The 14,874-nt window shown below is 36.2% G+C and overlaps 1 protein-coding gene across 5 annotated transcripts in view; it reads left to right on the top strand.

Moving 5' to 3' along the window:
- Positions 1-14,874, top strand: part of ARHGAP18 (Rho GTPase activating protein 18) — a 191,772-nt gene that overhangs the window by 146,372 nt on the left and 30,526 nt on the right. For all 5 annotated transcript variants that reach the window (XM_027056930.1, XM_027056932.1, XM_053222253.1 and 2 more), the window contains 2 exons: positions 8,120-8,285; positions 10,586-10,677. In XM_027056930.1, coding sequence (XP_026912731.1) covers positions 8,120-8,285; positions 10,586-10,677 — 258 coding nt within the window. The remainder of the gene's footprint in view (positions 1-8,119; positions 8,286-10,585; positions 10,678-14,874) is intronic.

Raw genomic sequence — 14,874 nt, forward strand, 5'->3', positions numbered from 1 at the left:
ACACCTGCAAAAGTTAAAAAAAAATACGATAAACTTCCCATTACTTCCCTACTAGCCCCAACATTCATTAACCCATGGCTAATCCTGACCTATCCATACCCCCAACCAGTGCTCCATGTGTGTTATTTTGAAACACATCTCTTAATGTTTTGTCATCAATAAATATTTCAATATGTAGTTCTAAAAAATCGCGGGGTTTTTATAAACATGTCCATATTACCATTACTGTACCTAAAAAATGCTAACAGTTCTTAATTTCAAATATCCAGTAAGTGTTCAAATTTCAAATTGTATCAGACATTTCATGATTGTTTTTTCAAATGTATTTGATTCTGGATCCAGTTAGGTTTATGCATTGCAGTTGGTTGATATGTCTTTTAAGATTTTTAATCCCTCCCTCTCTCTCCATTCATTATTCTCCTTCTTTCTCACTATCCTTTCTTCCTTCCCTTTCTCCCTCAAAATTTATTTGTTGAAGAAACCTGGTTATTAAGTTACAGAGAATTTTCCCCCTCCAATTTCTCATGTTCTTCTTGTTCTTGTAAATTATTTGATGATAGACTTAACAGATTCAGGTTTTTTTTTTTTTTTATCAAGATTACTTCATATGTGATCATATATCAAGAGACAAAATATCTAGTCTTTTTTTGTGAAATCAGCAGCTGCGGCTAACCAGTGCTTGGATCCATTAGTTTATTAATGGTTACGGGATGATATTTTCATTTCTTCTTTTATTCATTTATTAACTTGAATACTTTTTTAAGAAAAACTTTCTAAAATGATTCCTTTTAATTGACCAGTTGTCATTTTTTTTTGTTCCTTAGCACCTTTCACTAGTGACCAATTAATGTGTTGTATTTTAATTTTCTTCTAAAAAATAGAATTTAACTCCTAGATGTAGTCCTATATGACATGACCCTGGACAAAATTTCCCCTGCGTATGTGATATATTTTCTGCTTTAGGCCTAGAATTTTCTGTTACCTGCAAGAAACCCTGGGTCTGTTTAGTAGAAGTACACTTTTGTAAGTATGATCAGGACACCAGGACCGTTCCTTTCTGTGGGTTGGTCATTGCTTCAAGCCTGTTCAGAGGCCAGAAGTGCATGTGGATCTTCTTTCTTCCATGCCGAGAATAGTCGTTCTCAGGATACAGCAGGTGATATAATTAGAACACATATAATTACTTGTTTGTTTTATCCTCAGTTAATGCACAGTGTTCTCAGAATAACAATGGTAACGCTGCTATTAACAATATGATTACTAGGAAACAGTTTAAATTTGTTTTTCTTCTCTTCAGTTGTTTGTATCCTTGAGATATATCCCAAAAGGACTGTAATGATAAAATTACTGTGCTTTAGGTTACAAAGGATAGTTATTCTCCATATGGTTAAGCCACCAACTGCACACTTGGTTGAGTAAATGGTTTCATTTTATTTTCAATTTTTAGGGATTGCTTTTTTGAAATGTAATTTCGTTTTGTAAGCATGTAAAATATTTACGTGGTCCAGAAGTCAAATTTAAAAACAAGTTGTATTAAAAGTCTGGCTTCTGTCTCTGAGCCGTCATTCTATTCTCTCTGTCCCCTTACAGGTAAATTTACCTTCTAAGTAAATTCTTTTTTAATTTAACTTTATGGTTTAACCTTCTGTTCTCAGATAAATGGTAGCCCACTATACACACTTTTCTCAACCCTGAATTTTTGTTATTTTTGACTTAGCATTATATTCTGGAAATCACTCCATAGTAACATAGAGAAATGTTTCTCATTCTTTTTTTATAGCTATATCCTACTCCATTGTGAAGATGCATCAAAATTTATTCAACCTTTTCCCTAATGGTGGACATCTAAGTTGTTTCCAGGCTTTATCATATATTTGTAAGAATCTGTTTTTATACCTGATGGGAAAAGTAAAGGAGGACGTATCCTTTGGCTTAAAGAGATGATCTATACTCCCAGACTGTCAGTGTAGTGGGCAGTCCATATCTCAACAGATGGAAGGGGTTTTAAGTGAAACACCGTAGAGTCTAATTTAAAAAAAAATGAAGACACTGTTGACTTCTAAGCTGTTCATTCAGAAGTGGAATAGAATATAAATTAATAGCTACTTTAGAGACTTAAAAACAAAACTTCCTTTCTTGTTTCATTCTCTGCTTAACATTTCTGCTTACCTACCCTCTTGATTTTATTCATGTTGTACCCCAAGCTTAAAATGACCTTCCTATTTGGGCCTCCTTGTTGTTCCCTGTTTACCAAGAAAGTCTTAACTCATCCTTTGGGGTCTAGTTCGGTCTCTAACTTTATTATTAAGTCCTTCCTGGTTGTGAATTTACATTAGATACAATGTATAAAATAATCCTTTAAGCTGTTAAGATGCCATGCTTTTGATAATTATTGTCAATGTAATCTGGTATTTATCTATGCATATATGCATCTGTTCATCTCTATACCCATTTATCCATATGTCTTATAGAAGGCATGGGCATGTAAGCCTTTCACGAGTCCTCAGCATGGTTGATGGAATGAATATTTATATTCATCACTCTGAGGCAGGTGTCTAAGAAGATAAACCTTAAATACCATTTCTACTCCATGCTCCCCTGCTTCTGTAAATAAGCAGTAAGCTTTATGTAATACATTGTTCTGTGTTGACTTCCATTTTTTAATTCATTTCTTTTTTCTTACAACGTTGGGTATAGTCTTTGTTAATTCTTTATGATCTCTCACAGCAGATTCAGATTTCTCCTCTTAAATTTGTAGATCAGGTTTTATAACCTCTCATGGGCTTCAGTTTGAAAATGTAGCTACTACTTTGTTTTGTGTACCCACTGTATCTCAGAAAATATGCTCTGTAATTTATCAAATGATCTCATGATGTAGATGTTACAATTCCTGTTTTTCATACAAGGAAACAGTACATTATATATGGCATGCAAAGGCTTGGCTTCAGGGACTCAATTTTTGAAGCTCAAGTTTTTCCTGGAAGGACCATGTCGACTCCACTTTATGTGCCCTGAATGTCTATGTGTATTTAATTTAGGTGTGAGTTTAAGTGGCTCTGTATTGGTGCTGGTGACAACTTGTTCAGGGTAGCTTGGGATATTTTATCAATAAGATTCTGGCTTGTGGGGTCCATCATGTACAATAGAAATTTAATAATACTCCTTCAGCGTACTTTGGAGACTAAACATTAAGGATTCTGAAATTTTGAAGATCCGTAGTTTTAAAAGTGTAACTGTGGTAAAGCCTCTATTCTAAATGCATGCCTATATTTAGTTCTTAGGTCTTTATTCAGTGTCCTTCGGATTCTTATTGAATTATGACCTTGATTGTCTGGTAACACAGCTCCGTGCATACTAAATACCAAAAACTAGGCATGGAGGCCCACCTTGGCAGTTTGCTGGAGAATGGAACAACTCTGGAGGACATTGAAGAGGTGTTGTTTCAGGATTGAATGAGGACACTGAAAGCCAAAGCAGACACACTTGTCCACAATGCAAAAATAGGTGTTTAGGGTTATAGTCCTGAATTGTCAAGAAAAGGTTAAATTACGGCTATTTGGTCTCCATTTAAAAAATTGAAGAAATCTTGAAATGCCTGGGTGGCTCAGTCTGATTTTGGCTTGGATCATGGTCTCACAGTTTGTGAGTTAAAACTCTGTGTTGGGCTCTGTGCTGACTGTGCGGAGCCTGGAGCCTGCTTTGAATTCTGTGTCCCCCTCTCTCTCTGCCCTTCCCCTGCTCACAGTCTGCCTGCCTCTCTCTCTCTCTCTCTCTCTCTCTCTCTCTCTCTCTCTCTCTCTCTCTTTTGCAAAAACAAACATTAAAAAAAATTGAAAAATTGAGGAAATATAAAAAACTAAATTTGAAAGTTCATTTGTCTAGAAAAATATTCATCCTCTGAAAATGACAATGAAATGCTGTAATAAAATCACATTTTATACATGGAAAAATCTTCGTTAAGAAATGTGTTTCCTAGCAGACCAGGAAAAAAAAAAGTCATCTGTGGAAATTGACCAGGTAAGAATAGATTCTCTTGCTTTCCAAGTTGAAGGTAGAAGTGACTTGATGTATTAAAGTCAAGTCCATCAAAGTCCATCTTTACTGATGGAGTGCCTAAGGAGCCCTTTGTATTGTGAGGTCTGCAAAAGAGGGGTGCAGTCGGGAGAGCTACCTGATTAATTTATAGTAACACATGAGAACCAGTGACCTTATAATTTTTGAGAAATTTTATTTCACTTCATTCTTGAAGCACATTTTTCAAAAGGCAAAGAGCTTTTCTTTTGCTGAAATTGCATTGCCTTCTCTTAGCCAGCGAACTGAACCATCCAGTCTATTAACTAAACAAAAATGACAGGGGACTTCATAAATATTTAAAGCTGCTGCTATGAATTAAACATTGGGATGAAGAACTAACTCCTTTCATTAAAGCACAATGATAAATAAATAAATAAATACATAAATAAATAAAAGTAAGTTCATGACATATATTGCTAGGTAAATCAAATGTTTGAACTAATAATATTTCAGGTTTCTCTAAACATTTACCTTGGCTAGTTCTTTAAATAATTAAATTACATGTGTTTGGCTTATTAGATCAATAGCTACTGATTTAAAGGAAATGTTTAGAACTGAATAAAAAGAATAAATGGTTGGTAGATCAGATTGTTTCAGCCCTTCAGAAAACAATGCAATTAGCAGAACTCTGGGGCCAGGCCTGAAGAAAATGTGACAAGTTTTGTGTGATTTTGTGAAGCTCAGTACAAATCACAGGACAGCGAGGGAGCATCCAGCCAGTGGCCCTGTACCTCACTGACCTCGATTCTGTGCTTTTCTCCCTGTAGGGTGTGTGTCTTAATTCATTGAACAGACTGGGACAGGACCCCTGCAGTGTGCCAGGCCTATGGTAGAGTAGGGATACAGAAATGAGTCTGTATGAGCCCTTGAGGGGCTCACAGTCCTATACCAGTACCGATCCACCTAGATTCCTCCCCACATGCTCTGGTGGACAGAGAAAATGGAGCAGAACAGAATGGTTATTACTGCATTTAGAATCTAGAAGATCTGAATTTGCATCCTTCTTTTGCACGGGCTTTGTGGCCATATTTAGTCTCAAGTCCCCACCTAGAATATGCTGTAATAATTCCTACCTATTGGGACTTTTTGCAGAATAGGATCAAAAAACCATTTATCAAATAAGAGTATTAGCCTTGTCATGTTTTCTCTTACCTTACAGTAATAGGCAAAAAGGAAAGGCACGAAATCTTGAATTTATTGAAAAAGCTGTAGGAAAGAAATGTAGTGATAATGCAACACTTTTTGAGTCTTTACTTGGGCCATTTGATCCTCACTACAGCCTTGTAAGGTAGGTTCTGTTGTTCCCATCTTACAGATGAAGTGGCTGAGGTGACACAGAGGTGATGTAATTTGCCAGAGGTCACATAGCTAGTAAGTGATGGAGACAAGATTGTCCACCTGTGGTTTGGCCCCACGTTCTCAGCCCCCATGCACTGCACCGTTAACACTTACGCTGGAAATTCACTTAGACTATATATTTAATGATGTCTACTGCTGTTTTATTTCATATTCTCATAAAGAACTATAGAAAGTTCTCTCTTGGAGTTGAGTTTGCTTGAAAGGAATTAGCTGCTCAATTCCAAAAGTTGTAGGTTTGAGGAAATGCTTTAAGACAGTGAAACTTCAATATTTTGGTCTTATAACCTTTTTAGGCTCTTAAAAAGTACTGAGGGACTTCAAAAAGCTTTTGTTTCACTAGTCAGGAAGGATGTTGGTATTGAGGACAATAACTACCATGGCTTCCAGCGCTTTGACAAAACCTCAGATACGTGGCCTTCTGGCTAAGAATCTGTGATTTCCTATTGTTGGAGCATCTGTTGGCTCCCTGAACTTTGCAGCTACTTAGAAGTATGCTGTGGCTGAACCAAGACAGAAGGCATACACATAGTTCTGCAGAAATTATGGTTTCATGAAAGATTTTGAGGAGATGAGGATGGCCGTAAGTGATTTTGGAATGTGAAGAATTTGTTTGGATTGAGTTCCATGGAAGTTTGTTGCTAACCTCTGTTCTTGGCCTATGAAACGTGAATACATAGACTAAGGAATCATTTTTCTTGATAAGTAAACAACAAATACTATGAGAGTAGTGATTTTGTCTATATCAGTTATTATACCTATGGATATTTACCACATTAGAAATTAAAATTGAGACATTTGGAAATTATTAATCCACTTTACAGTATTACAGTTACCATAAATAACATTTTAATGAAAAATCGTCATATTTTCTAAAATTATTTTTTAAAAGATTTTCTTTAAAGTTTATTTTGAGAGAGAGCACACGTGTGCAAGTGTGGGAGGGGCAGAGAGAAGGGGGGGGGGGAAGAGAGAGAGAGAGAGAGAGAGAGAGAGAGAGAGAATATCCCAAGCAGGTTCTGCACTGTTAGTGCAGAGCTTGATGTGGGGCTCGAACTCACAAACCACAAGATCATGGCCTGAGCTGAAGTGGGATGCTTACTCTACTGAGCCACCCAGTCACCCCCTGAAACGAATTATTAAGAAGTGTGCCATAGTTTTACATTTTATCCACTCCAGTGTTTCACTGTAGTAGAAGTCAGCTGGGTCCTCACCTCCATATCTGTGTTCAGTCTGTTGCACCCACACCTGTCTTACACCTTTGGCAAACTCCACTGAATAATCATAAGGGAATGGGAGTGAAAAAGGCAAGTAATGCCTTAGTATTACTCATTAAATAGTTTTGACCTCATAGGTGCCTTGAAAGAGTATTCGGTAACTTCCTGGTTCCCTGGACCTTACTTTGAGAACTGCTGCTTTCAGACCTGTTTTTTTGCACTAGTTTTTAGACCATGAAGTGTTAATAACATGGTACAAAAATGAGCAAAGTAAAGGGAATAAAAGGGAACAGTTGAACATCCTTGTCCGTTAAATGAGGAAGTGAAGAATAAACCGTAAAGATATAACCTTTATAACCTTTTTTTATCAAACCATCAAAGAATGATCATAGTTTTTAGTAATCCGTAAATACAGTAGGAATAAAATTGGTCTTAAATATGTTAGCGAAATTCATGTTTTTACTTTGTGCTTTCTTATATTTAATGCATTTAATATTAAACGTGGCTGAATAGGTCGTAGATAATATTTGGGAAAGGCAGGAAATAACAAAACACCACTTGCCTGTGATAGTAGTATCTCTAAGTCTCAGTTGATTTATTCAGTGGTGAAGGTAATAATGATAGGGACAATATACAGGTGCTTGGGAAGTGCCAGGCATTTAAATGCCACCACAGCCCACTGAACTAGGTGGCCTTCTTCCCCTCCTTCTCTCCTTTTCCCCTCTACCTGTTCTCTTTTTCTTCCTCTCCCCTCTACCTATGTCCTCCTCCTTCGTCCTGCCTCCTCTCCCCTCCTCCTCCCCACTGTCCTCCCCTTCTGCCGTTTTCAGAAACCGTGGTTAAGCAGTTGCCAGATTGTTAGTGGCTAGTCAGTAGCTAGATGAGTGGTAGTCATTCTGGCTTTAACGTCCATGCTGTTAGTATCCCTTCTGCTCTCCCTGTCACCCCAGTGTTCTACAGCCCTTCTGTACCTACCTTATCTGGGTTTTTATCACAATATTTTTATATGTATTATAAATATTATTTATTTCACATCATTATACCTATAATACACATGACAGAATGTAGGTAAAGGGTACCTCGTACATTGTAAGCACTCACTCATGGCTCTATCCTCTTTTTCTTCCTCCTCCTCCTACTCATGGTTGGTCTTCTAATCTTCCTTGGTTCTTGAAAGTCAATAACTAGAGTTCTTTTTCAGTTTTACCATCTCTTTTGTCCTCTTTGCCACGAGGATTAGTACTCCTAGTACATAGTCTGGTCGCATCGTCTGTCGTACCTCACATACTGACTCGCTATAGGTTTGAGGACCATCCTCATGACAAGATGGCTCTTCATCCTGACTATAGAAATTCTGCCATAGCTTTCATTGTCACTACTTTGAGTATAGCTTCTTTGTATAGTTATGGTTTAGTCGTCTTTGACTAAAAGGGTTAGATATTATAAACCTTTATTAATGGTACTTATTTTAGAATTTCAGACTGCCAAAAGACAAAACGGGTACCACCAAGATTGGTGACCTGGCACCCCAGGACATGAAGAAGGTTTGCCATTTAGCCCTAATTGAGCTGACTGCCCTCTACGATGTATTGGGTGTTGAACTGAAGCAACAAAAAGCTGTGAAAATCAAAACAAAAGGTAATTTTGAAATAAAGAACAGTTAGATTTACTTCAGAAGTAGCAAAGATGACCTTTTGAGTGATATTCTTAGAGGGGGAAACACCTGCAAAGTAAACTGACACTTGAATACATCCGAAGTTCAGATTCTAAAACGTTGTTTTCAAAAATCTTGAAACTTGATAAACATACACCGTTCTCCCGGACTATAGAAAATAAAGAGGTAATAAAATACTTAATTACCTTTGAAGGAAATCCTAAGTTAAGGAATCTTTCTGCAAATGTTCTTTCCTTTGAAAATAGTATGTTTAAAAAGTACATTGGGTACATAAACTATTTTATTTCCAAAATCAGATCTTGAAAAATAACTTGAAGGTAGTTGATCGATTGCTTTTGCTTATTTATTTGATGGGAAATACATAGGGTGGTTAGTAGCCTTTTGCTCATTTACATTCTACTTTTAACTATTTTGCAAAAAACATTCTTCACTTAATATTAAGAAAATAATGCCATTGTGGCCATAACACCACCAAACTATACTCACCGTGGATACGTGTTTTTCTTTTGTAAGCAACTTGCTTTACCCATTATATAAACAGACTTTATTTTTTATGATATGATAGAGAACAGACATCTTCTCAATTCTTGGTCTGGAAATCCAGATAATTCTCTATTGACAAAGTTTAACTGTTTAGGAATCTCTGACCTCTTCTTTAAGTGCTCCCTTAAAGAGATAGCAAGAATTAGGATTATTGAGTTACTATGGTAACATTAATAAAGACACGTATTTCCCTGATTTAAGTTTTAGAGGCAGTTTCTCTGTAGGAATGAAGTATATCTACCCTCAAGGTCCTTTCTCCCATGCTGGGCCCCAGAAGACCTCATTCTGTGCTCAGTTCCTCTGAGTGTTTTAGCTTAAGGCTTGAGATGGTGAATTTCTGAGTTAAATGGTGCTTCTGATTTTCCACAAGTCCATTATAGATAATGAAAGACTTTAGATGTTTTTTCAGAAACTTGTCACAAAGCCTTTTCCAACTATAAAATAGAAATATAATTTAAATAGCTGTGACTCAGTACTCAGGACTTTTAAAATGGCTTAGAGAGGCTTTTTTATGTTTGAGAATTGCTTTCTAACAGAGAGAGAAATAATAAGCCATTCTCATTAAGAGCGTTAACTATTAACAGAACAGATTTTCTTTCTGTTTCTTAAATATTTTTGTATCTTATCTAATAGATTTATCTCCCAAACTGGACTCCTGACATTTTTGAATATTACATATTTTCTTAATTCCTAAACTAGAAATTATTTTTTGGGTTACTGGTATTCTTTTGAGTGGCATCTCTATAGAGAGTCAGTTTTCAGTGTCCTTATTCCACAGTACAACCCCCACCCCCTTGTTCACAAATGATTTATATCTCCCCTGATGATGTGTGTCACACTTCTGTGCTAACTGTACATTCAGTGATGGGGGTGGGCAGAAGTTATGCTCACACCAGACTGAATGCATATGATTTTAATTTAGAAAAATTATAAATTGTTGCCTTTCATTTCGTGGGGAGTTATTCCCAAATATATAAAACTATGAATTTCAATTTAAGACTACCAAATATCTATATTTTCCAAAGAAAAACATTTGTAGAACAAGATCATAATGTTGGCTGATTTCTCAAAAAGCAAGAATTTATATTTTTCTGTATTGTAGGATGTTAGATGTCAGTTAAGTATGAAAGAGATGAGTAACGTTTGCTTTAACCAGAACTTTTGATTACCTTTAGTAAATTATTTGCATACTCCTATAGCACTATTTCTCTTATCTGGCGGTTTACACTTTTCTAATTATTATTTTTTTAATGTTTATCTATTTTGAGAGAGAAAGAGAACACGTGCGCACATGCGTGCCCGAGTAGGGGAGGGGTGGAGAGAGAGGGAGAGAGTCCCAAGCAGGCTGTGTGCTGTCAGCATGAGGCTGTCACAGGGCTCAATCTCCTGAACCGCGAGATCATAACCTGAGCCGAAATCAAGAGTCGGATGCTTAACGGACTGACCCACCCAGGCATCCCTATAGCTTTCTAATTATTTTGATGATTATTTGCAATCATTTGCTTAGTTGTCTTTCCTTGTTAGATTCCTATATAAGACAGGGTCAAGATTTTCTTATTGAGATGTGTATACATAATGGCTAGGTAATGTCATTCACTTAGAAGTTCTCAATAAATAGTTGTGTGTTTGAATGACTACATCAGAAGTCTGTTGACGTAATATTTTTGCATTAATATTTTGTAGACTGACGGAAATTAAGAAATTTTATTTTTTGTTGCAGATTCTGGTCTTTTTTGTGTTCCATTGACAGTATTGTTAGAACAAGATCAGAGGAAAGTACCAGGAACTCGAATACCCTTGATATTTCAAAAAGTAAGTAAGCCTAGGTGGGTCAGCATAGAGAGAACATACTTGAACTAATAGAAGTTTTTTTCCTTGGCATTCATAATATTATAATCTCATTTTCCAATTGATGTGCTCTTTTATTTTGTACTTTGATTTTTCTATTCAGGAAACAAATTTGTTTCAAGGGCTCATAATTTTTATTTCATGGTGATGTTTTCTGTGTTATTACTATAACTGTGATTACCTGGCATCATTTTCCTGTTTTATATTAGCTAGCTTGGTATAATTGAGATTTCAATTCTATAATACACAGGAGTGGGAACTGCTTATAAGTTTCTAGGGAATTGTATCCTCATGAATATTTCATGCCTGTATGTATTTCCCAAGCTTTCCTATTTACAGTGAGGATGTCCAATTTAATTTACTAGTGCCTACTTCCAAAGTAGGCAAAGAAACCATAAAGTAGAATTAGAAAGTGATTGCTAAACTATCAAGTCACTGGTGTGATCCACGCTCAATTATTCATAAGGGGAGGATCTATGGCAATATAAAAATTTCAGTCTAATCTCTGAGCCATCATTGTTCAGAAACCTAGATTCTAGGTGATAAAAGCCAGGAATGCTACAGCGAGGAAGGTAGGTCAGATCAGTTAGGGACTACCCAAGCTGTAGATTTTTTCCAGCACATCACAATTTCTGAAAGCTCTGGGGAGAGCAAGAGTGGCAATGGGAACTTTCACAATTGGCTGGCTCAACAAATTCATTCAGTAGTAAAGCTTAGTCTCCTTGGCACGGATTCTTCTGCTCTTCCAAACCAGTCATTAGCCGTCTTAGCTAGTAACCTCTGATTGCATTATTCCTCATGTTCACCATTACACCCAAACCTGTAGCTCATTGTTTCTCCTAATGATCTTTGCTCCACGCCGTGTGTTCTACTCATCAGCCTCTGCCAGTCCCTGCCTGTAGACCTTGTATCTGTGTGGATAGTTGTCAACCGTGCCTGTGATTAGCTGGAGATGCTAACAAATGTGGGCCATGTATTCACATCAGTTTAAGTAAAAGGTGCACGTTACCACCACAGATGGCTGTATGGAGCAAGGATCTCAGCAGCATCCTTTCCAAGTGGATATGGGTTCTCCAGAGAAACAGAACCGATAAGGTGTTGTGTGTGTATGCATGTTTGTACAGAGAGATTTCTTTTAAAGAATTGGCTTATGCCGTTGTGGGAACGGCACATCTGAAATAGAGCAGTCCAGAGTCTGGAAACTTGGCCAGAGGTGATAATGGCAGCGTTGAGCCCAAAACCTGCAGGTTGGAAACTCCTGTAGGCTTTCCATGTTGTAGTCTTGAGGCAGGATTGCCTCTTCTTTGGGAAACCTCAGTCTTTACTGCTGAGGCTGCCAACTGACTGGATGAAGCCCACCCACGTTATGTAGAGTCATTTGCTTTACTCAGAATGTACTGATTTAAGTGTTAATTACATCGTAAAAAATACCTTCACAGTAACATCTAGGCTGGTGTTTGACCAAATAACCAATGATGAGTCACGCTGGACTTTTATCAAATTCACCATCATACTAGTGAAGAGTAAGCTTTGGTCCCCACAGAAATTCAGAAATTGTCTCCTGATCAGGCTGAGGATTGAATGCAGTCCCCTGTGATTTTCTCTTGGAATTGTTTTCTTATTTATTATTTTACATTTCTGTCACTCATTTCAACATTCTGAAGACTCAGGCTTCCAACCAGTTTGAAGTTGTTAGATAATAGCCTTAAAGTCTCTTTGTTCACATAAAAAATAAGGGTATAAAGAGTTTACTCTTAGATAAAACTCCTCTACTTGCGTCCCCTCTGAATTATAAGCACAAAAAATACAGTCATCTGTCACTGAAAAATATTTTTTGAGTGATCAACTCTCACCCCAATTAGGTATTTCCTCCATTTTGTACAAAGGAAAGAATTGGAAGTCACTGATTTGCAAAAAAAGATTTATCAATTTTTAGAGGATTATACTTTTTTATTTATTAAGAATTATACCCCAAAAAGGGCTTTAACAAAGCTTAGCTAATATCTGTGAATCATATCTGTTGTTTTCTTGTTAGTTTTGTTTTGTTTTTGCTCAGAGACACATTGTTTAAACTGTAGTCTTGGAAAGAGTTAAGGAAATAGAAATATTCTTAATTTTTACCTGTAGAAAAATTCTGACAAACTGGCAAATTCTCACTGTCACAGGAATCTGCCAAATCAAAGATACTTTGTGTCAAAAACTTCTGACTTCATTTTCAATTCATAAATTTGTGTAAGTATGTAATCTCTCTTGGGAAATAGTATGAACATTATTGATAAATTATGTAATGTCTCTTGTAGGATAAATTACTAAAAAGCAGCCTGATTAAAATATAGATCAATATAGTTATTTTTCATTTTTAAGTCTTGAAAGTAAAAGTGCTATAGAATATTATTTATATTTTGATAATGCTATATAATGTGGTAGCTAAAAAGTTATTTTTAAAAACACGTTTAATGTTTATTTTTGAGAGAGAGTGTGAGCAGAAAAGGGGCAGAGAGAGAAGAAGACACAGAATTCTAAGCAGGCTGCAAGCTCTGAGCTGTCAGCACGGAGCCCGACGCGGGGCTCGAGCTCACAAAGTGTGAGATCATGACCTGAGCTGAAGTCGGATGCTGGACTGAGCACCCAGGTGCCCCATAAAAATGTTACTTTTAAAGAGAGAAATATGAAAAAAACACATGGCATTCTTTGAGGCAATATATATGCATATCTCTATTGAATGTTGCTCTTTCACATTAGAGAATAATGAAAAGAACTTAAATATAAAAATTTAAGACTTACTGTCAATTATTTAGAAATTATCCATTTTTCCTGTGTATTTAATGAAAATGGAAGGCATATATTACTGCTAGGAACTAATTTGCTGTAGCAGCTAGCACAGAATTTTATTTTTTGCCACTAGAACATTTTAAACATTTTAGAAGATGAAATAAAAATGAAAATTGCTTGAACAGTGAGTAAATTTTGCATGGTCTTATTTGATAAATTTGGTTTTAAATCCTTTATTGAATAATGCCCTTCTCATCTGAGATAATTCATGTAAAGGTTTGCTGTGGGTTTACTATCTAACGTAATTGAAAAATGTGATCTTGGAAAACATTCCAGTTGAATTTTTAAAAATCGTGTACTGCTTTGACTGGTCAAGGATGGTTCTTTCTTCAGCTGATAATAAATCCTTAGGAGAATTTCAAGACTACTCTTTGCTTTATTCTTACCTGACTCCCCCAAGATCAGTGCATTCTTTGGCCATAATCCAGGGATAGAAGAAGTGAGATCATTAAAGAAAAATTACCTCTCTTCCAGTGTCTACACAGTACAATATATCTGATTTCAGGACATCTAGACAAAGGTCAGGAGACCTCATTTTATGATACCATGCTTTGCTCCTAGTAGACATTTGTATAAGCAAGGGAGAAGCAGTAAGTTTCATGCAGTTTATAGAGCCTTGGTAAATCATTAAAGGAGATTTCTCTGGGGGAAAAAAAAGATAAAAATTTACATTCTTTGGCACTCTGGAAGATTTTATTTATGTCTTAGGGTGTGCAGAGAGATTTTAGTAAGTTTGGGGATGAGTGAAGAGTAGGTTTGTCTTTTGTGAAGTTATAAGACTTGTGGAAAGGGGTGGGTGGTAGGAAGGAAAACCTATCTGATACTAGTAATTGCCTTATATTTAACCTGAGGACAAGGAAATGGATTTCCTTAAAATAGCAGAGTACCCCCTATAAAGCCTTTGGGCACTGCCCAGGGAATACATATTTCAATTGGAAGATCACTCTGCCAAGAAACTAAGCACTTTTTTTTTAATCATCTTCCTAAGCTTCCAACAGTATGCCATTGTAATTTCTCCATTTGCCTTAATCTTGTAGGTTTTGGCATTATTTAAAAAAAAAAATTTTGTTACTTTAATGCGTTTCTGGAGACAGACCTATATGTATTCATTGGGTATCAGGTACTATTTAAAAACCCTATACAAGAACTGTTTTTACTTAGGTTTACCACCAAAAGCTTAAAAGCTTAAAAATGAATATTCACAAACTGTTTTTTTCCTTCATACCATAAATAATTATTTCAAACAAACCAAAAATGAGATGTAAATGTGCAAATACTGGAATTTCCTAGATTTATTTGATTGCAGAACATACATTTCTGGAAAAGCAG

The sequence above is a fragment of the Acinonyx jubatus genome, chromosome B2, assembly GCF_027475565.1.
Source record: "Acinonyx jubatus isolate Ajub_Pintada_27869175 chromosome B2, VMU_Ajub_asm_v1.0, whole genome shotgun sequence".
Taxonomy (NCBI): Eukaryota; Metazoa; Chordata; class Mammalia; order Carnivora; family Felidae; genus Acinonyx; species Acinonyx jubatus.